The sequence below is a fragment of the Danio aesculapii genome, unplaced genomic scaffold (genome assembly GCF_903798145.1).
Source record: "Danio aesculapii unplaced genomic scaffold, fDanAes4.1, whole genome shotgun sequence".
In the NCBI taxonomy this organism is placed as follows: Eukaryota; Metazoa; Chordata; class Actinopteri; order Cypriniformes; family Danionidae; genus Danio; species Danio aesculapii.
In genome coordinates, this window is record NW_026613720.1 from 1 (window position 1) to 23,177 (window position 23,177).

The 23,177-nt window shown below is 37.5% G+C and overlaps 2 protein-coding genes across 2 annotated transcripts; both read right to left on the reverse strand.

The window, feature by feature from the left end:
• Positions 1-14: 14 nt before the first annotated feature.
• On the reverse strand, positions 15-6,992 carry ppt2b (palmitoyl-protein thioesterase 2b; the record flags this gene model as incomplete). The annotated part of the gene is made up of 6 exons (XM_056452629.1): positions 6,662-6,992; positions 6,148-6,301; positions 4,447-4,542; positions 4,180-4,287; positions 256-339; positions 15-127 (listed from the first exon to the last, which is right to left on the reverse strand). Coding segments are annotated over exons 1-6 (693 nt in total), but the record flags the coding sequence as incomplete, so codon positions are not given.
• A 2,936-nt stretch (positions 6,993-9,928) lies between these two features.
• On the reverse strand, positions 9,929-19,912 carry LOC130220248 (uncharacterized). The gene is made up of 5 exons (XM_056452628.1): positions 19,818-19,912; positions 14,570-14,703; positions 14,323-14,484; positions 13,874-14,263; positions 9,929-10,449 (listed from the first exon to the last, which is right to left on the reverse strand). Exons 2-4 carry the CDS (start codon positions 14,690-14,692, stop codon positions 13,877-13,879), a joined length of 672 nt encoding a protein of 223 aa, XP_056308603.1. The 5' UTR covers positions 14,693-14,703; positions 19,818-19,912; the 3' UTR covers positions 9,929-10,449; positions 13,874-13,876.
• Positions 19,913-23,177: the final 3,265 nt, after the last annotated feature.

Here is a 23,177-nt window from a genome sequence, read left to right on the forward strand (position 1 = left end):
AGGAATAAAGGTGAAAAAGCGAACAGATGGATTTTACCCGACCTTGACTGCCATGGTGTGATTACCCCATCATCAGGGCCGCCAATCAGTACTAGCTTCTTAATACGCAGGAAGTTTTGTTTCCAAGCTGTTCAAGAAAAAAAAAAAAAAGTACATCGCTAACCAGAAACATTGCCAAAAATGAGTCACTAAAAAATTAAGAAACTTCTGAAACCCCAAAACCACAGAAATTTCAAGACGTTTTAAAAACTTTACCAGTGGAGTTGGGGTTTGGTCTTTCATTGTTCAGTAAGGCCAGATAGTCACTGCTGTTGATGTACATGTCTCTGTGATGAGGGTCTTAAGGAAAAAAAAAAACATGAAAACATCATGTATGTTTTGACAAAATGGTTTGATAAACATGAAAGTGAGGTTGAATATCTCCCATGGCCTGCACAATCATCAGATCTAAATATTTTTGAGGCACTTTAGGGTGTTTTGGAGGAGCAAGTTAAGAAATGTTTTCCTCCACCAGCAACACATAGTGACCTGGAAACTATTCTGAGCTATTCTTCTTGCAAAATCCCTCTCGTCACTGTGCAGGACTTGTATCTGTCATTCTCAAGATGAATTGATCCTGTATTGGCCACAAAAGGAGGCCCTACACCATACTATGAATTATGGTGATGTAAAACCAACCGTTTAATTTCCTATTATGTATGTATGCATGCATGTATGCATGCATGTATGTATCTAGAACTAATAAATAAAAACAGTCCGAGTGATTAAAAGTTTTATTATAGTGACTTTGAATCATGAAAAATATATATTTTGACTGACAAGTGTGACTTGAGTTTGATGCAGAAAAGCATAGACTAACAGTCACACAAGCAGAATGTCTAAGACATCAAGAAGGAATTTATAGCAGGGCTGGGCGATTAATCAAAAAGTAATCGAAATCGACATTCAGAACCTATAATCGATCTAATTTTTTAAAATTACTTTCCCTACCATTTGTGGAGTCAAGTGACCCCACTCTGTTAAGGCTAATTTATACTTATTTATTATATTATTCTGATATTATACTTCTACCAAGCGCACGCGTATGGGTCAGCGCAGCCTTCGCATACCCGCACACCTCTCAAAAAAATTTAACTACAAGTCACAACGATACATAGCGCAAGCTTTGTGATTGGTCGATTTGGTAGTGGTGACGAGAGTGGGCAGCGTGGAAAGTTGCGTTTAGGCAATGTGGGTTTTAGTTTCAGTTGTTCTGCGTTGATGTTTAATAAATAATCAAAGATAGTAGATAGTGTGTGTTCACTTCAATTATTTAAAAATCAAGTAATGCACCCTTCATTCAAAAATCTCTCACTTGTAATATGCGAGCATATTACCTGTACAAAACTTGTCAGTGAACTATGAGGGCATTTTAGGCCAAATCGCCCAGCTCTAATTTACAGTTGAATATGTACCAATGAAATGGCCTGAGCAGCTGAATTAAATATACCAGAAATGTGCACATAGAATGAAACTGCACAAATCTGTACATGGATGGAAAATGAACAATGTACTGTTTAATTAAGGGAGTTTAGTACAGTTTTACCATTTTTAAATTCATGTAGCCAACCGCTCTGTGTAGCTTTTTTTCTTAGCAGATAATTGTATTCAACTCAACTTTATTTTTAAAAGTTCTTTCAAACAACCACAATGGGCATATATACATACAAAATTAGAATCAGATTAGACCATAACATCTTGCTCAAAAATGAATGGATTAAAGGATTTCCAATAATTTTCCTACTTAAACTTGACACTTTTGTAGTTACACTGTGTACTAAGACCAATGGAAAATAAAAAGTTGCTAGCCCGATAAAAGTTTTCTAGCCTGATACATTTATGAACTATACTAAGCATAGGTGTCATACAAGTACAGACCCCCTAGTTTTTCATGATTCAGCGATTGCTAAATCCAACGCAAAATCAACAAAATGTCAAAATTTCTTAATTTAAACGCAAAATAAATCGCAAAAAATGTAAATCTCATAAAACATCCAATTACAAACCACATAATCAAATTATATTTATTTTAGTTTGCAATTTATTGTTTTACATGACGTCTCACCTGCACCTTCACGATCCAAACATTATATGAGAGTGGGGGGGGGGGTGTTTTGCAGCCTGTGCAGTAAACAGACGCGGATGAATCGCAAGTGATGTGAAGTCAATGCAAAGATGGGATTAGACATCCTGTGGTTTGAATTGGGCGTTGTGAGTGTTTGACGCACTTTAGACTGCAAAAGAAAGTTGGCGCAAACATCTAACAAATGGAGCAATGCAGCTTACAATGATGATGGAGATTGGTTCAAGGATGTCAGCTGCTGGTTGTGACCAAATTGAAGGACATTATTTGTGCTTTACATATGTGGCTAGTATTATGGTGTGTGTAAAAATCGATAAATGTTTTTGTTCGTGTCGCGGTCAAAATCGAAGAGTTCGGTCCTGAGCCCTAATAATATCCCTGGGGCCCCCAAAATGCATGAACCCTTAGAATCGTCCTAACTCCTCTTTGTAATATCATTGCTCCTAATGTAGCCATGGTATGACAGCAAGGTTCCATATTGTAACGTCTTATGGCCCGTTTCCACTGAGTGGTACGGTACGGTTTGGTTTGGTTTGGTACGCTTTTATAGCCGTTTCCACTGTCAAAAAGCGTACCGAACCGAACCGTACCGTACCACTTTTTCGGCACCCTTTCGAAAGGGTACCAAAGACGAGAAAGGGTACCAAAAGGCGGAGCGAGATTCGTCTACATTCGCCTACGCAACAAGACAGAATGAAAACAAAAAACCCGCCATGTTTGAAATACACAGCCGACGAGCCGAGACATTACAGCGGAATGATTTATACATATAATAACGAGCCATGGTCGACCCGGGCTCAAACAAACCTTGTCGTCGTCTTGATAAACAGCCACAAAGCCAAGAAGAAGAGCAGATTTACCCTGTGCCTCGTAGTTTTTTACGAGGCAGTCTGAGGCGCGAGCGGTTTCGCTTTCTTGCTAGCGTTCGCAGGCGTCTCTAACATTATATCTGAAATAACAAACTTCTTGAGCTGATGATAATAACCTGCGTTTGATTATTGATGTGCTTTTAAAACCCGATCCTGTTAGACACTGACAAACGCGAGAGTGAAGCGTGAAGAAACAAAGGAGAAGCCGGAAAAAAAGGAGCACATTATTTTTTCAGCAAACATGAACAAAATGCCATGTATAACTATCTTATTATCTTCACATTTTGGACTATTATGAACTCAGATTGACGGAATTACTGTCTAACAGAGGCTACATGTGCTGCGGAAGATTACAGACACAGATGAGAGGTTTTCACTGACTAGGCTATAATTTGTATTGTTTTGAACCTAAATACTGACGAAATGTCTGCTGTGTGTATTTCTTCTGTAGTTGGTAACATTTCGGAGACTGCAAGGGGCTGTATGCGTCTATATATGTTCATTTATTTAGTTATTTAATATAATCACAGACGTTACAGTAGGCTGTTTCGCACTATCATTGATCTGCAGTTATAATCAACTCATGTTCATTGAAAAATTACTAATAAACATTTATACACAAGCATTTATGTGTATGAAGCATCTGTTTTGTGAGAAGTGCTTCTCATATGATATGTAAGTGACCTGTACAGCTTTATTGTAGACATTTCCTCGAGCGAGAATGACGTCGACTGAAACTGTCTGTCATACACCACGCCCACCAAAAGGGTACCCTTGTTAGTGGAAACGCAAGCTTGATAAAGGTGACCCGTACCAAACCGTACCGTACCGGTCAGTGGAAACGAGCCATTATAGAAACTGCTACTAATTAGGCAAATATGTACACAAAACATACATCTGGTGAGAAACACATGATGACAGCAACTAAACGTTGACAATTCAATTGCTGACAAAAATCACAATGTGCTGCATCATTCATACACATACTACTAATATTCAAAGTAATTTAATGGCCTTTTTATTGTTTTGTTCAAAGCACTGAGTATCACCAATGCAAATGTCATTAACATAAACTCACATTAAAGTTTTGAAAATAAGTATTTGAAAATAAGACTGAGCATTTGCAAATTGTAGTAATCTTTCTCTATCGCTTTAAATCTGACATGCATTATCAATCCATCTACTCACCATTCCAGTAGTTACAGATTGATATTTTCTGGCCCACTGCAGTATAGCACACATGAAACAAGTTGGATTTGACAAACTGAGGGAACAGGTACTTCAGATAGTCTGTGTCTGCAAACAAATAAAATAAATAAAAAAATAAAAAATAAGCAGAACCAGTAAAAGTAAATATCTCCAAATAACCACAAAACACAAAAACGTTAAATTTAACATTTAACTGGGTCAGCATGTTTTAAATGTGTTCCTCAGCAGAACTAAAAAGTGGGTTACCTCCATACTGTCCTGCCTGTGGAGCAGACAGAGAAATGAAAGAATGTACATTATGGTCTGGGAGAGTGGACAGAATTCCTCGACATACCAGGCCACCTGCGACACAATTAGACATGGCCATGCATTAGTGTTTATATATAATAACGATCACCTTTGGCTCATTTAAAGAAAATTAAGCTTTGCATTGTGCATGTTATTTAATTATTCGTCTGACAATTAAGTACAACCGAAACTGTACTGGTTATCAGTTTCCTCATAAAGCTTTTATAAATCATGATGCCATCCGCATTTCATTTAGGTTGCTTTAAAATGTAAAAACGTATTACAGTAATGTCAATATATTGAAAAAAAAAACAACGACAAATGGGGTTCGATTTAATTGTGTAAATTATAATGTTGCAAATCAACATGTGGTGCTTACTTTTTGTGCATAACAATGCCCTGTAGTAACTAGGCCATGGTTTCTGCTACATTCATTCTTCCATGGCGGGTGCTACGCAAAATTTGATCCCACCACAGCTACATTACAGCTTCTCATTCAACACATTCAGTCGTGTTTTTTTTTAATAGCGGGTGATAACCGCACCAAAGCGTATTAAAAGGTAAGTGAATTAAAACAGCGCTAACTTTTCTGTAACAGTAGTAGTGCTGTGCGTTATTTGTTTACCCTTTAAGGTTACGTGCTGACTGACTGACTGGCTGACTGACTGACAGGTGCGTGAGGCCAGCAAACACGATGTACAGCCGTTTCACTTTACTTCAGGACGCATTAATACCGCTCTGTTGGTCTCTTGGAGACATTTATGAATATTCCATGCAAATCAAATAAATGTTGGAGACATACTTGTTACATAAATGCACTAAATCGCACTTCAGCAGCATTTATTTAAGAGCACACAAGAAGATCTGCGCTTGAGCAGCGTATATTTGAGGGAGCGTGCAAGAAGTTTTGTGCACGAGCAGAGGAAATCGGCGCACAAGCAAAGAGATTTACATGCTCACAGGCTATTACATGAATGCGAATGCGATATTGTAATACTGCTTTCATGACATTTGTCATGGAAATAACGCCGCAGGTAGCTGGTAGACCTGTGTAAAAAAGGCCTGTTTTTTTACAGCATCCGCCACAACTGGAAAAAATCCTAGAGGGAACACTGTAGGCCCACACGAAATCTGCGCAAGCAGAATTTCGCTGATTTTTTAGCCCATCGATTCGGTTTATTCACTTGTGTAAATATATATTTATTCAGTTTTTAAATTAATTACAGTAATATTATTGAAATATATATATATATATATATATATATATATATATATATATATATATATATATATATATATATATATATATATATAAAATGAAAATATTAATATTATTTATTTACAATACAGTTTGTAAAGTAATATTTCATGTCATTTAGTAGATATATTATATGAGAGACTTGCTTTGTTTACCAAATAAAGGTGATCTAATTGGATTTGCATTGTAAACATTAAATAAAAGTTAAAAAGGTATTACTTTTTATTTCATAAATTAAGGTTTTAGTTATGATACTTCCAAAATAATTACCCATAAATCCGCAGATTTTTTAACAATTCTGTGCAAAAATAGCAGAAAATGTCAGCAGATTCCGTCTGCCCTTACCTGTAACCAAGCCTATTCATTAATTCATTACACAGACCATTTTGTTGGTTACAAACCTTGTGAGTAGCAGATCAGGTGGACACCATCAGCTGCATTCTGCATGATGGGATATATGGCTTCTGTGAAGCCCTCCACCTGTTTCCAGAGGGGCTGCAGGCTGGCACTGCGGTCAAACAGGTCCAGGACAGTGACATTAGTGCCTGGGTGAGACTGTCACCAAAACACACACAAACTCACACAATTATTATACATGACTACAGACAATCTGTCTTCTGCAAGCAGTGTGTTTTGCACATGTAATTTCAAGCGTCATAGTAAACAACAATAATAAAACGCCTTTATAGCAATGAATAACTCAATAATACATCAATTTTGTTGATTCTAGGTTACATTAATGGTACGTCTGATATGACAACTCAACAAATCGTTTTGTACTATTATAAATCTCTATTAAAGAGTTATTGTGTGTATATTGACCTTGTGCAAATATACACATTTGATACTCTTCAGCAGTCAATAACAGGTAAACAGAGTAAACGATAGGTAACACACATCAGATTAATGGTTTACCAGGTTGATGAATCGGTGTAGGTGGGCAAAGTCAGCTGAGCTATCGAAGAGCCCGTGAACGACGATCACCGGTTTATAGGCAACACACACACACAACACACAAACAGACACCAACGTCCATACACACGCACCCTTCATACTAACAATAACACAAGGATAAAACACGATATATAAGTAAGCAACGTCTAAAACGCTACAATAAAAAGCAAAATAATACAAGTCTTAAGTAAATCCATGTGAAGATTAATTTTTCAGTTTCTGAACAATTCGTTTGACTACGTCTATCAAATATAAGTCTATTTGCATCTGCTTGCGCAGCATCCGGCCAGTGTAGTGCATCACCAAGAGTGTCACGCTCACGTCACATCCGCAAGTCGCCTGCAATCACGTGCTTCTTTTGGCGCGGGAAATTCAGACGGATAAGATAACTTACTTTACTCAAGAAATTAGATTTTATTCAACATAAAGCACTACGAATCATCAGAGGAGCAGTTAAGACGACTCTAATTGCAGTAATACAGATTGAGGCTGGAGAAATACTAATCTATTTAAGAAGGGAAAAACTTGCACTTTTCATGTTCATATTTCTCAGTTGGCCAAGAGTTCTAAAAATCATTTCTATGTATTGGTCTTAGTAATATTCAAATTTTCTGAGATACTTAATTTGGGGTTTTCATTTGTTGTCATCACAATTAAAAGAAATAAACACTTAAAAAGTATGAGCATGCACAGTTTTTTGCTAAAATGACTAAGTACACGCGTGAAAGCAAAAGATTGAAGCAGTGAACTGACATTGTGACACATTATCTGATAGATTCAAAAGAGCGAAGAGTCGTTAGACAGAAACAAGATTAATTAAATATCACAATAACAACTATAGTGAGACGCGATCCAGCGGTACATCCTTGATAAACTGTCCGACGTGCAATGCTCTCTGCCGTGTTTTGTGATCAAAACACCCAGTCACTGCTGGACTGGCGCTCAGATGCATGGATACACTGCAGCGCGTGTGTGTTTGTGGTCACATGATGTACGTTTTCAGCAGTATAGTGTGGTGGGAGGGCTTTTCAGAAATGCTAGGTGACGCCAGTGTGGACATGGATTGTTTTCGTTCTAAAATGCCATTTTAAATTTAAGATGTATAAGTGTAAACAGCCCCGTGTGTTTTTTTTTAATGAGCGGATTGCTGCTGCGAAAGGGGCAGAGGATCGCAATGCCAGCTCAGCATTGTGATGTCTATCGGCTATTGGCGATGGACGATGGCATTGTCTTTCAACCCAAACCTAAACCCTATCACATCTTTTTCTTCCCTTCGCCTCTCTATTAATGTGCTTGGACACAGAGCTCTGTGAACAGCCAGCCTCTTTTGCAATTACTTTTTATGTCTTGCCCTCCTTGTGCAAGATGTCAATAGTCATTTTTTGGACAACTTCTAATCAGCCATCTTCCCCATGATTGTGCAGCCTATAGAACTAGACTGTGATACCATTTGAAGGCCTTTGCAGGTGTTTTGAGTTAATTAGCTGATTAGACTGTGTCACCAGGTGTCTTCAATACTGAACCTTTTCACAATAAAGCTACGGTCACACTGGGCTTTGTGTGTGCGAAATTCTGTCGTGCGGCGCTGCGAAAAGGGGCGGGATTAAACAAGATGATTAGACATTTAAAAAAGCGAGCGATTGCTCTATGTTTTACATTTTTGCCTAGAGAGGTCCTGTTTTGATCCTCGATTGGTCTCATGCAGCCAAGTGATGCGATTTAGCAGGTTAGAGTTCACCAAGCTTGAACTTTGCACCGCAGCAACCTGCGAAACTTAACGCATGACCCCGTGTTTCCGGTCTGACGTTTTCTTGTGCGTATGAATGGAAATCTATGGGAGGAAAAGTCAAGTGTGACCGCAGCTTAATCTAATTTTCTGAGATACTGAATTTGGGGTTTTCATTAGTTGTCATTATGTAATCATCTAAATTAAAAGAAATAAACACTTGAAATACATCAATCTGTGTAGAATGAAAATATACATTATACACGTTTCACTTTTGGAATGAAATTAGTGAAATAATTCAACTTTTGGAAGATATTCTAATTATGTGACAGCACCTGTATAAACACGTGTTCAATATGTTGAATTATTCGTGGCACTATGAAATACTTTTTTTTTTATCCACTTCAAATGTTGACTACTATATACAAATATATATAGAATAATGTTAATATAGATTAGCTAATGAATCAAATTTATTATTTTATCATTTATTTCTGGAACGATATGTAGCACTAATAATCATTGTTGCAACAATAAAGAATGACATCTGAGTAAACTGTTATTTTGTTTTAACTTAGATGCTAGATTCCTTAAAATAAAAATCTTAAGGTCAAGAAATCGTTGAAGAGTACAAGGCCACTGATATTTTGTCAAAAGAGTTGATAAGAGTGCTTGTTATTTAGCTTTTAAGTTTTCACATTTAGGCATGGGATGATAACCGTTTTCAAGGCTTACCACGGTTTGGAAAAGTCAAGGTTTTAAAACTGCCAAAATATTCTGTTATACTGTTCCTAAGGTATATGTAAGGTTTTTTAATGTGTTTTTTACAACAATTTTATTTAGTTTTTTAAGGCAACAGTATCTCCAGCTGAAAAAGACATACTCTCCACATCAAAAGCTACTGTTCCAAAATATTTTAAATGTTTCTTAAAATAAAATAGATTGTGTTCAATGGGTGAAAATGTTGTTGTTTTTACCCAGACATTTAAAAAAACATATTTTAGAGCAGTATTTACAATACTGTGATACTGTGAAACCATGGTATTTTTATCACTTTGTTCTTATCATTGAAAGACCCATATTACAAGAAGGGTTATGTAAGACATTTTCCGTAAGATTATTGTATGTCTCATGTAAATGTAAAATTATTGAATGTTTCAAGCTTTTTCAATAAGTGGAATTTGCATCGATAAATTTCACAATACCTTATATGTCTGTTATTTTACCCACTATAGATTTAAATGTATAAATGTAAAATGGTTGTTTGTTTGTTTTTTCCTCATATTTTGCAAGGAGAAGTTCTTGTGGAGGTCATTTCAGTTTTTGCTCATACAGGATTAACCATTTTTTAAAAGATAAGACCAAAATGTACTATCCCCAGGATGAAGATACAGCAATAAATATTCTAAAAACCTTTGCCAAGGTTTTAGACACCAAATATTGGTAATTCAATTCAATTCACCTTTATTTGTATAGCGCTTTTACAATGTAGATTGTGTCAAAGCAGCTTCGCATAAAAGGTCATTTTAAATTGGAACAGTATGGTTCAGTTTTTAGTGTTTAAGTTCAGTTCAGTTTAGCTCAGTTCAGTGTGGTTTAAAAATCACTACTGAGAGTCCAAACACTGAAGAACAAATCCATTGATGCGCAGCTCTACAGATCCCAAACCATGCAAGCCAGTGGCGACAGCGGAGAGGGAAATAAACTTCACTAATTGGCGAAGTGAAGAAAAAAAAAAAAACCTTGAGAGAAACCAGACTCAGTTGGGCACGACCATTTTAATTTCTCCTCTGACCAAACGTCTTGTGCAGAGCTGCAGTCTCAGCGGCGGAGTCTGGAAGCTGGCCTCAGCGAAGACTTGTCTTGTCCCTGGAGCATCACAGGAATCAGTCTCATGTTCTCCACTCCTCCATGACCATCACAGTAGCTGCTCAGGATACGGCCTGGTCCAGGATATGGAAACCTTGGGATCATCTCGGCGTTGATTTTGGATCAAATCAGTGACTCTGCATAGTCTGAGGGCCTCAGGAAGAGTATCCCCAGGTGGAAATGGAGAATAAAGAGAATAATTAGCGTAGCTGCTTGTGGTGTTTGTTCACCAAAATAAGAATTAATAAAAGAAAAGAGAAAGTGTATTATTTTGTTCATTAGGCTGAATGCTACTGTTGTTGTAGTTATTTAGTTGTAGTTCAGCTGTAATTGTGTGTGTTCTGTAAAAATGCCTGTGATTGATTGTATACAGGGGGCGCTGCCGTGTTATAGCAGGTGCAGTGAGATCTAGAGAGATTGTATAGTGTGAAGAGAACCATGTTGCTGTAAAACCACCAAAGAATAATAAATCCTTTTTGCTTTGATCAAAACGTTCTAGTGCCGTGTTTCAGTAAAGATCCAACGTATTTCCACTACCGGACACAACACTGCTGTCCATAGTGTATATGAACGAGATGAAGAAATCTGTGTGGAAACCCGCTAAGTGGTGTACTGAGTGTATGCTTTACTAAAAAGATAGGTCTTTAATCTAGTTTTGAATTTGGAGAGTGTGTCTGAGCCTCGGACGTTATCAGGAAGGCTATTCCAGAGTTTAGAAGCTATAAATAAGAAGGCTCGACCTCCTTTACTCGACTTTGCTATTCTAGGTACTACCAGAAGCCCTGAGTTTTGAGATCTTATAGAGCGAGTTAGATTATAGCGAGACAGGAGGTTGGTTAGATAAACAGGAGCTAGATTATTTAAAGCTTTATATGTAAGAAGCAATATTTGAAATTCAATACGAAACTTAACAGGCAGCCAGTGTAAGGAGGATAAAATTGGGGTGATGTGATCAAATTTTCTAGACCTGGTAAGAACTCTGGCAGCTGCATTTTGTACAAATTGAAGTTTGTTAATAGAGGATGCTGGGCAGCCAGCAAACAGTGCATTACAGTAGTCCAGCCTAGAAGTCATAAAAGTATGGACTAGCTTTTCTGCATCTGAGATGAATAGCATATTTCGTAACTTAGCAATATTTCTCAGATGAAAGAAAGCAGTTTTTGTGACATGGGATATATGATTTTTAAAAGTTAAATTGCTGTCTAATATGACACCCAGATCTTTTATAGTAGAGCTAATGCTAACTTTGTATCCCTCTAGATGTAGGTCGAGTTGTGAGATCTGCTGTGTACAGGATTTAGGCCCAATAAGTAATAATTCTGTTTTGTCTGAGTTTAAGAGAAAATAATTGTTGGTCATCCAATCTTTAACATCTTTAATACTCTCAGTTAGCTTAGACAGTTTAGACATCTCGTCAGGTTTAGTTGAAATATATAATTGAGTATCATCTGCATAGCAGTGAAAGCTGATCCCATGTCTTCTAATAATGTCTCCCAGGGGTAGCATGTATATTGTAAACAGCAAAGGGCCTAAAACTGGTCCTTGAGGCACCTCATACTTTACTGGGCCATTCATATTTACAAACTGGTAACGGTCAGCTAAGTATGATTTAAACCATTGTAGAGCCTGTCTCTGGACACCTGTAGAATTTAAGCGATTAATGAGGATATTGTGGTCAATGGAGTCAAATGCCGCACTAAGATCGAGTAAAACTAATAGCGAGATGCACCCTTGGTCAGCAGCTAAGAGTAAATCGTTGGTTATTTTCACTAATGCGGTTTCTGTACTGTGATGAGCTCTGAAACCTGACTGAAACACTTCAAAAACATTGTTCGTCGGCAAAATGAGCAGAATTGAGTTACTGGGGTCCAGTTGTGGTTTCTTAATAATAGGCTTAATAACAGATAGCTTGTAAGGATTTGGAATATGGCCTAAAGATAAAGAAGAGTTGATAACATTAAGAAGAGGTCTTCCTATAACAGGTAGCAATTCTTTCAGTAATTTTGTTGGAATTGGGTCCAACATACACGTAGCTGGTTTAGAACTGTTTATAATTTTATCTAGCTCTTCCTGTTCTATGATTTTGAAGCACTGTAGGTTATTTTGATTCAGTGGAATGTTTACTGTATCTGAAGTATAAGGCGGTGCAAGTTTAATATCTCCTATTTTCTGTCTAAAGCCTTCTATTTTATCACTGAAAAAATTCATGAAGTCATCACTACTAATTTGTTTTGGAACATTTTGTTCCAAAGATGACCGATTATTTGTTAATTTAGCAATGGTGTTAAATAAGAATCTAGTATTGTTATGATTATTTCCTATCAGTTTGCAAAGGTGCTCAGCCCTGGCAGATTTTCGAGCTCTCCTATAGCTGGACATACTGTCTTGGTACGCAATTCTAAAAACTTCTAAATTATTTTTTTTTCCATTTACGTTGCAGGGCACGGGTTGCTGTTTTGAGAGTGCAGGTATGACTATTATATCATGGTGTAGTTTTATTCTCTCTAGCCTTTTTTAATTTGATGGGTGCCACAGTATTTAGGGTGCTAGTAAAGATGGCATCCATACTGCTGGTTACTACATCAAGGTAATTTGCGTTTGCAGGTGCATTTCGAAATAGAGAAAGATCAGGTAAGTTATTTATAAATTCATCTTTGGCGGATGGAACATTAGTTCTACTAGGGCGATATATCGGAGCAGATCTGCTAATTTCAGGTAAACACAGCTTATATAGTAAGAAGTAGTGGTCTGTAATATCATCACTTTGTGGTATAATGTCTACATCAATGACCTCAATTCCATAAGACAGAATAAGATCTAGTGTATGCTTTAAGCGATGGGTTGGACCAATAACGTTTTGCTTTATCCCTAGTGAATGTAGTAAATCCATAAACATGAGCCCTAATGTGTCGTTAGCGTCATCTATGTGGATGTTAAAGTCTCCTACAATTAGTATTTTATCAGTTTTAACTAGTAAGTCAGAGATAAAATCAGAAAACTCTTTTAGAAAATTGACATAGGGTCCTGGGGGTCTATATATGGTGATTAAAGCGAGGGATAACATAGGTTTTTGCATAGTGTCGGGAAGCATAACATTAAGCGATAATACTTCAAAGGAGCTAAACATAAGTCCGTTTCTCTGATTAACATTAAGAATATCACTAAAGATTGATGCAACTCCACCACCACCACCAGTTTGACGAGCCTCGTGTTTATATAAGAATCCTGGAGGAGTTGCTTCATTTAAACTAATATAGTCATTTTGTTTCAGCCAGGTTTCAGTGAGACAGTGTGCATTAAGATTGTTATCTGTTATTATTTCATTTATGATAAGTGCTTTAGGTGCTACTGACCTGATGTTTAGGAGACCAAGCTTTATGAAATTTGTATTTTCACTTTTAAGTGGTTTTTCTGGTTTAATTCTTAATAGATTCTGGAGCACGGCCTTAATTCTATTCTTAATTCTATTTCTGGAGCACAGTCTCTATGGGGTTAGCCAGATGTGCATTACTGTTATTTAAGTGGGACGAATAAGAGTCTATTTGGCTAAATTGTGAATTTTGTGAATTTTTACTTACTAGTCAGATAGAGCGAATTATTCTGGAGATGTTTTCTGACAGGAGTTCAGCTCCAGCTTGACTGGGGTCCAGCCCGTCAGCGCGGAAAAGCCTAGGACGCTCCCAGAAAAGATTCCAGTTATTGGCAAAGAGCAATTTCTGTTCTTTACACCATGTTAATAGCCATTCATTCAGAGCAAAAAGTCTACTGAACCTTTCATTTCCCCTGCGGTAGGTAGGAAGCGGTCCAGAAACTATGATCTGCGTGGCGGGCGAGGTGAGTCGAACCGTCTCGATCAGGCTTCTGAAGTCCTTCTTCAGGATCTCCGTCTGCCGGAGCCTGGTGTCGTTTATCACCACGTGGAGGACGACGGCACCGAGGCTCTTGGTAGCGCTCAGGATAGTAGGTATCTGTGCAGAAATATTCTTAACTCGGGCACCAGGGAAGCAAAAAGTGCGTACTTTGTTACCTTTGGAGGAAGCGGAGCGGACGTGGCGCACGATGGAGTCACCGATGATAGCCACATCGCGACCCGTCTTGCGGAGAGGGGCGAAACGGTTCTCCGTGGGGATCTCGAACACCAGAGGAGGAGACGTTCTGCCCCGGGACCCCCGGCAAGCACCTTACGCGGCTGCAACCAGGGGCCGGGGTAGCCGGGTGTCAGAAACACACGGAGTTGAGGAAGACGAAGTATTGTGATTGTATTGTACACTTACCTCAGAAGAGCGAGTACAGGGTACATCGAGTAAAGCCCGTTGTTCCCGGAGCCGCGCTCGCTTCGTCTCGAGGGAGCGAATCTGGGACTCCACTGCTTCCAGCTCTAGCTCCAACACCTCCATCGATGCTTCTCCTGTAGTCAAGGACCGACACACAAGCGACATTGTACAGGGTGAAGAGCAAAGCCAGTAAGTAAGAAAATAAGTGAATGAAAGAGGTTGGTAGCTTTAGCCGACCAGCGGTGCTAGCAGGCTGAAGCTACAAACAACAGGCGGATGATCGAGAGACAGAACGTTTGAAAGTACATTTGTTTTTTTAAATGTGTTAAGGGGTTGTTCACCCTAAGTAGGAGAGACAAATATTTAGCGAATGTGAAGGTATTTTATGATAAAAATGTAAATTGCGAGTCTAAATTCCAAACACACGCAGCGAGGCTACACGCAGCGAGGCTACCGTACACCGACAGTAAGTAATATTTGATATGATTAAATGCTGCTTTGAGTGCATGGTTGAGCATCCAATGTTATTAAATATTGTCTAGGTGAACCAAGATTTTTTTTCCTCTGTTCAATTTGGACACATCCTCCAAGCTCTTGGTGGAATGGACATGGACCTTTAAGCCAGGAATCATTAAAGAAGACCTCTCCTGTGCAACATCTGATGTCAGCCGAGAATGCCTCAGATTCATGTAGGCAAATGTTGTCAAAAAAGTCATATTACAGTTATGCTTTTTATCCAATTTCACTCTGTAATGTTGCTGTTTTTATGTTACCACAGACTAGGAGTGTGACCTTTATCTGCACTGTTTTAACTGGTTTACTTTCTTCCACTATCTGCTGCAAAATAAGTGCCTCTATGGTTGCAAAACATTATGTTTCATAAGGTATGATGTTACTATTTTATATACAGTTAAAGTCTGAATTATTAGCCCTCCTTTGGATTTTTTTTTATAAATATTTCCCAAATTATGTTTAACAGAGCAAGGAAATTGTCACATTATGTCTGATAATATTTTTTATTTTTTGGAAAAAAGTTTCTTTTGTTTAATTTCGGCTTGAATGAAAGCAGTTTTTTAAAAACAATTTTAAGGTCAAAATTATTAGCCCCTTTAAGCTATATATATTTTTTTTATAGACTACAGAGCAAACCACGTTATACAATAACTTGCCTAATTACTCTAACCTGCCTAGTTAACCTAATTAACCTAGTTAAGCCTTTAAATGTCACTTTAAGCTGTATGGAAGTGTCTTGAAAAATATCTAGTAAAATATTATGTACTGTCATCATGGCAAAGATAAAATAAATCAGTTATTAGAAATGTGTTATTAAAACTATTCTGTTTAGAAATGTGTTGAAAAATCCAGGGGTGTAAATAATTCAATATAACAAAGAGTAAAAAATTTGAGGGGGTCTGAATACTTTCCGTACCCACTGTATACCTGCTGTCCTGTCAACAATTTGCATTTTTTGAGGAACGTCCTGGGGCTGGGCTAGACACTTCACTCAGACCCCTATATCTTCCTCTTTCCTGACATGGGGAAATAACGCCAGTTAGGGTGTCTTTTCCGAGCCCTCTCCCTGGATTATTAATTCAAACATCTGTAAGTGTGAACTGCTGAAGTGATGTTTTATGAACAAATTAATAAATCTTGCTTAAATAAACTTAAACCTGAAATAATGTCTGTTCATTGAAATGCTTTTAGGTGGCGCAGTGGATATTGCTGTCGCCTCACAGCAAGAAGGTCACTTCAGTTGCCATTTCTGTGTGGAGTTTGCATGTTCTCCCCGTGTTCGTTTGTGTTTCCTTTGGGTGCTCTGGTTTCCCACACAAGTCCAAAGACATGTGGTACAGGTGAATTGGGTAGTTGTTTCTTTATACATTTTAAAATCATAACTGTTGGTGTGTAGCCTACCAATGAGATGGCAGAGCCAGTAAGACGTAAACAATGTGTAAAGAAAAAGGAAGGAAGAAAAACAAAAACATAGATTAGACTTTGAAGAAAACAGTTCAAGTTTATTGAAAAAACAATATTATGGAAGCACGATAACAAGTCCATTTCCACAATATATTTACATAAGTAAAGTTAGACAAAATTCCAAAAATAATAAAGTATTCATGTACGAAATGTCAGTCAGCCTTTGACTCACTGAAAATAAAATAACATTAGAAGAAAGTAAGAATTCCCTGTACTAATTATACTTTATATTTTTAGTCAAGGCAAGAGAATTGTATTGCGTGTATGTGTGTGTGTGTGTGTGTGTCTGGGTGGGTGAAAGTGGGTAATGTGTGCTGTGTCCATGCAAATGTGCAAGCATGCCTGATGTGTGCACACACATGCTTCTTAATGTGAGTGAGGATTAGTGTGTGTGCGTGTATGGGGGGGGGTAAGGTGGGGGGGGGGGAATGGGGGGGTATGGATTAACCTCAGTGTGTGTCCAGCAGTGATTAGTCTGGTCAGTAGAACTGTTGTGTATTGACTCTGGCAATTAGCATATTAATGCACATCTCTCTTGATCTCTCTCCCTCATTCTTCCTTTCTGCTGTTCTCTGTGTTGCTTTTTTTCCCTTTCCATCTGCACAGATAGATTGTCACACTATACCTTTGATTTGAGCCTTTTCATTCTTTTGAATTTTAGATTTTCACCTTGTTTTGACACAATGTTGTTGTGTTTTTCAATGTAAAGGCTCAAGCTCTTAGAGAGCCACTGCTTTATTTTCCTAAATGCTTTATCTTTAAATCTAAAAATCTTAAGTCTTTAGTTTATATCTATTTCAGTTTTTTTGTCTTAAAGTATTTTGTATTAAAAAGTATTAAAAAGGAATAATTAATTTCTATTTTATTTAGAAGACTTATTAGAGATAGTTATGGATCATTTAACCATCAAGTTTCACCTTAATCTGGTTAAAATAAAAGGCACAAGACAAAATATATCCAATTGAAATAAAATAGTATAAATTTAGATTAGATTAGTTCATATTTATTTGTATTGTATGTGCTTGTTCTCCCCCGAAACTCTTCTCTCTCTATATATATATTATAATAATAAATATCTTTATTTACCAACATTTGCATGTTCACAGGTCACCTGCCTAAGAGACACATGGTCACTCTTTCTTTCTTTCTTTCTTTCTTTCTTTCTTTCTTTCTTTCTTTCTTTCTTTCTTTCTTTCTTTCTTTCTTTCTTTCTTTCTTTCTTTCTTTCTTTAGTTAATTAGTTAGTTCTTTTGAATGGCTCCCTATTTAAGTTACCCTGCTTTATATCAGTAATCTGTAGATTACAATACTTTTAAAAAGTAGATACACATAAATAGCAATAATTTTAGCAATAATACAATATAAGCCATAATATTTCCAATATTTGTCTTATTCTAAGTAGCTGTATTTCACCATGATGGTCCTTATAGGAAGTTGAGTGTCATCTGCCCCTGGTTAAGGACCACTGCTCTACTGGTCTAATACGTATCTAAAGAGAAAAAAATGGTAAATTTCATGACTTCACCCAAGTTTTTTAGTAGCCCATTTGCCTCTGTGAAGCAAAGTATGCAAAAATGGAATAATTGTGTAAACCAAAGTTAATACACTGTGAAATAATGCAGGGTTTCACACAATTTGTTCACGTTGTCCCAATTTAAATTAAGTTAACACTTTTAACAAATTTATGTAGATTGAACATAAAAACAATTAAATTGTCCCAATGAAATCTCAAGAATTGTGTTGTTTCAGATTATTTTAAATAAGTAGTTTGAACAAGCAAAAAATATATTTTTTGAGCGTACATGAATAATCTAAAGACTGAAGAGAAAACGGAACCACATCACCAAAAGCTGAATTAGTGTCTTATTTTAAAAACTGTCAACTGTGGTTTGAAGGACCCATTCTGAAGATGTGAGGACCAGACAGAAGCGTGATGTCCATCCACAACTCCTGCTTCACACAAGCACAAGAATTGCGTTTGGACAATCAGCACCTGACCGTCAGTATCAAACCAGACAGACGAACTGAGAAGAGAAGAGAAGAGAAGAGAAGAGAAGAGAAGAGAAGAGAAGAGAAGAGAAGAGAAGAGAGGCAGTGGTCTCTCCCTGCTGTGTTAGGGTCTTAATAAGTGATTGACCAGACACAATAGTCAGCGGTGAGAGGGTCAGCACTCCGGGCAGCTGTGCAGTCACAATAGGATCCTCATGGCCTAAGCGATCAAAGCACAGAGCTTCAGATAATAGCACAGCTCAACTGCAGGGTCTTAACCCATAACTCAAATACTCACACAAAAGATCTGAGATAAATCAAACCATTCAGTTTCTCCAACTTTGACAGGCTGTAAATATGCTTCAGTCTCCATGGTGTTTTACTAAATGCTGCTTAAAAATTGTCCCGAAAGGTTTTTTTCCCTCTCCTTTTGTGCCCAGTGGTTTAAACTGAATTAATACTTTAAGAGAGATATACAATTAAGTGCCGCTTTCTTGTGCAACTTTTAATGGAACTTCATCAGAGCATAAAATGGCACAGATGACATTCATGTGTTTTAATCTATCCATCAGTCACTAGATTATCTGATTTCCAAAAATATTCGCTTGACATTTGTGGAATCAATGAAAAGAGTTGTCAGGTCCACAAACAATGTGTGTGTGCACAACTCTGTATAAAACTACAACATATCACTTATTACTTGCACATTCACTTCCACCTTTCTGTGGATTTCTCCCATATTTGTACAGAAAATGTCTGCAGATCGAGATTCCACCTGCTAATAGCAAACTCAGTAATTCAAAGTTCCAAAACACAGAACTCTTTACCCACAGTAATAGAAAAAAATGTGGCATTTTCAATCCATCTTTAGGCATGATCGTAATAAAATAGTAATTTACTTTTCAAATGTTCCCCTGATAAAAAGGTCCTAGTGAACTTCTCTAGGACTTTAGAAGAGATCTCAACAGTGTTCAAAATCAGCAAATATCTCAACATAAACCAACCATTTCTTATTTAATTCTCACAATACCGAATGACCTGATCCACGTTTCATAGCTCAGTACTCTTGTTGTCTACCAACGATTTACACGCTTGCTTCTAAAGAATTTTCAGAGAAACATTATGATACTCGAAACAAACCACATCTTAGAACTCCATTACGGATTCTGAGCTAGAAACAACTCTGGTGCTATGATTCCTTGGGTAAGGCCTGTTTAGAAAAAGAGTATTGTTATGAGTTATCAGGTTTAGATCCTTGGGCCAGAATGACAGATGTTCTTACGTCCTCCTCTACATGACGCTGCTGGTAGTCTCCTCTCTGATCCACTCCTCTGAACCTCCTCAACATCTTCTGTTCGATCCTCACACTGTCCCTCAAATTTTGTGTCCCTTCTCTAGATTTTCCCCTCCTCTTTTCCCCTTCCTCCCTCCTAACCTCCTTTTCTTCAGTCCCCCTCATTTTATGCAGGACTGGGGTTTCCTAAGAGACTCGAGCTCAATGGAGAAAATCTCCACGGACACAATGAACCAGGCGAGAGAGAAAGAGAGAAGGCGGAGGCAGTGCGAGGGAGAGATGGAGATACAGATGCAGGTTGGAGAGTTAGAAATGTAGAACTGAACAAGTCCGAATGTGGGATTTTAACTCAACCGTTAGGATTTGGAGCATTTTGGTAAATCTAAACTTAGTCCTTATAAAAGCACTTAGATGGTCTTTGTTACTCATTTGTTTTAGTATTTAAAGTAGACCGAGGTCTTGTTTGTTGTCTTGTTTATTGTTTTGTTTACGAAATAAAAGGATCAAAGGGCAACAGATTTCTCTGTAAAAGCTGAAAGACTCCACAAGCTTTTCCACAACACCTCCTTAAAGGCCATAAAGCAAAAAAGCACTTAAAACTGATAATAAATTTCATGTTCTTTTAGAATTGCTGTGCTCTTTGTTTTTGAGAATCTAGTCATAGATAAAGCCCACAATTACATGAACTCACGGTACATGAAGTATGCAGTTTTTTTTTTACAAGCGCCAAATTAACAGATTTTAACACAAACTGTTCACAACTAACTTTTCATTTTCTGGTCACTTACTGTCATGTCAGATTGAAGTGAATCTTTTTGAGCCACGTCATAAATTTACTAAAATGGGATTCTAGAGTCAGATATGAGTTTCAGTAATTATGTCAAAGCAGTAAGTAAATCAGCATACTATCATCTCAAAAACATTGCAAGAATTAGAAGACTTAGAGAAACTTGTTGATGCTTTTATCTCCAGCAGAGTGGATTACTTTTATGGACTCCTCACTGGCCTTCCCAAAAAGAGTCAGACAGTTGCAGCTAATCCAGAACGCTGCTGCCAAGATTCTGACCAGAAAATCAGAGCTCATCACACCTGTCCTCAGGTCTTTACACTGGCTCCCAGTTACATTCAGAATATATTTTAAAGTATTACTACTTGTCTATAAATCACTAAATGGTCTAGGATCTCAATACATTACAAATTTTCTCACTGAATACAAACCTAACAGATCACTCAGATCTTTCAGATCATATAAACTCATATATCATATAAACCTTCAGCTACTATGATACTATTTTTCTTGTCAATGGGGAAAAATCAGTCCTGTGATTCCTGTCCAATCTAAAAGCACATAGAACAGGGATGACCAGACTCAGTCCTGGAGGGCCGGTGTCCTGCAAAGTTTAGTTCCAACCCCAATCAGACACAGCTGGCCTAGCTAATAAAGCTCTTACTAGGCAGTCTAGAAACATCTTTGCAGGTGTGGTGAAGCAAGTTGGAGCTAAAATCTGCAGGACACCGGCCCTCCAGAACTTAATTTGGACACCCCTGACATAGAAGGTAAATTGCATCATAATGAACTACCTCAAGACATGTGCGATTTATAATTGCAGCAAAGTATTGGAGCATTAAAAGTGTCCAAGAAGATGTCCAAAATCTATACACGCATTGATCCAGAGACCGTTTAGATGCATGTCACTGATTAGAAGATGAAGGATGTTTACTGTATGATGACCGAAATGGCCTTAAACACAGAGCAGGCACAAGACGTCAACATGATGTCAGATTGACGTTAGATTGACGTACCATAATGCCGTACATTTTGTTTGGAAATGAAAATAGGGTTAACAACAGAACCCAACGTCAGGCTGACTTCAATGTCCAACCTAAAATCAACCTAAAATCAACCAAATATCAACGTCTGATGACATTACAGCTTGATGCTGTGTGGACGTTACCACTATGATGACAAAGATACCTGACCATATCTGACAAAGAAATTGATGTCAATATGACATTGGTTTAAGATGTTGGCTCGACGTTGGATTTGGTCACTTTATAACACAACCTAAAATCAACAAAATATCAACGTCATTTGACGTCGTTATTGGACATCAAAATAACATTGTCCTTAGAGGCTGGCTAGACATTGAATTTTGGTCATCGGACATCACAACCTAAATCTAACCTAATATTAATCTCTTAAGACGTGTGCCTGCTGAGGAATAACTAAATGCACTACAGAATGTTACGTTTACACACATCCACAAATTACATGTAAATGCATCAGCTTTTTACAGCGTAATACTCACTACTCACTCCTTTTGAGTACTTTTGAAGCATCTACTTTTTACTCATACTTTGAGTAATATTTACAACAGAAACTTTTACTGTACTTGCAATACATTTTTAAGTATGTTTTTTTCAGTACTCTTTCCACCACTGTGTAAAGCACTTTGAATTGCCACTATGTATGAAATGTGCTATTAATTAACTTGCCTTGCCTTGCTCTAAAAGTGTGGACATGTTTACTGACTGAATTTAGTGCCACATATGTTTGAATGTTATGTAAATTGACTTTACTACACAGTGATCTAGTCTATGCAAGTTGTATGAAGTATCTTTCTTTAGGCACAACACACACATTTTAAATTCAGAATCAGAAAGAATCAGAAAGAGCTTTATTGCCAGGTATGTTCACACATACCAGGAATTTGTTTTCGTGACAAAGCTTCTACAGTGCAACAGGATTACAGAGACAGGACGAAAAAAAAAAAAACCCAGATAATAAATATATTTTAAAAAAATAGAAGTAGTGGGTGCAAATATACAGATTGACAAGTGTATGTACCTGTACATGTTTATTACTATATACAATGTTATATGTGCAGCTGTTATGTGCAAATTGGCATGTAAAGTGTGTTGTTAAATAAGTGTATATGTGTATAAAGTGTATGGCAAGTAGTGATGTTGGCTCCACAATTATTATCATCAAGTGTTCATGAGATGGATTGCCTGAGGGAAGAAACTGTTTCTGTGTCGGGCTGTTCTGGTGCGCAGTGCTCTGTAGCGTCGACCAGAAGGTAAAAGTTCAAAGAGGCAGTGTGCTGGTTGTGAGGGGTCCAGAGTGATTTTGGCAGCCCTTTTGCTCGCTCTGGATAAGTACAGTTCTTGGGGAGTAGCAAGGGTTGTACCAGTGATTCGCTCAGCAGTCCGAACTATTCGACGTAGTCTTTGGAGGTCGTATTTAGTAGCTGAGCTAAACCAGACAGTTATTGATGTGCAGATGACTGATTCAATGATGGAGGTGTAGAACTGTTTCAGCATTTAGAATGGCTTAAGGGGCTTTCA

Coding starts and splice junctions, on each gene's coding strand:
- LOC130220248 (XM_056452628.1), bottom strand. CDS start 14,692: ATGGAGGTGTTGGAGCTAGAGCTGGAAGCAGTGGAGTCCCAGATTCGC. Junction 14,485..14,569: donor CCTGTACTCGCTCTTCTGAG/GTAAGTGTACAA, acceptor CCCTGGTTGCAG/CCGCGTAAGGTGCTTGCCGG. Junction 14,264..14,322: donor CCGCTCCGCTTCCTCCAAAG/GTAACAAAGTAC, acceptor ATTTCTGCACAG/ATACCTACTATCCTGAGCGC.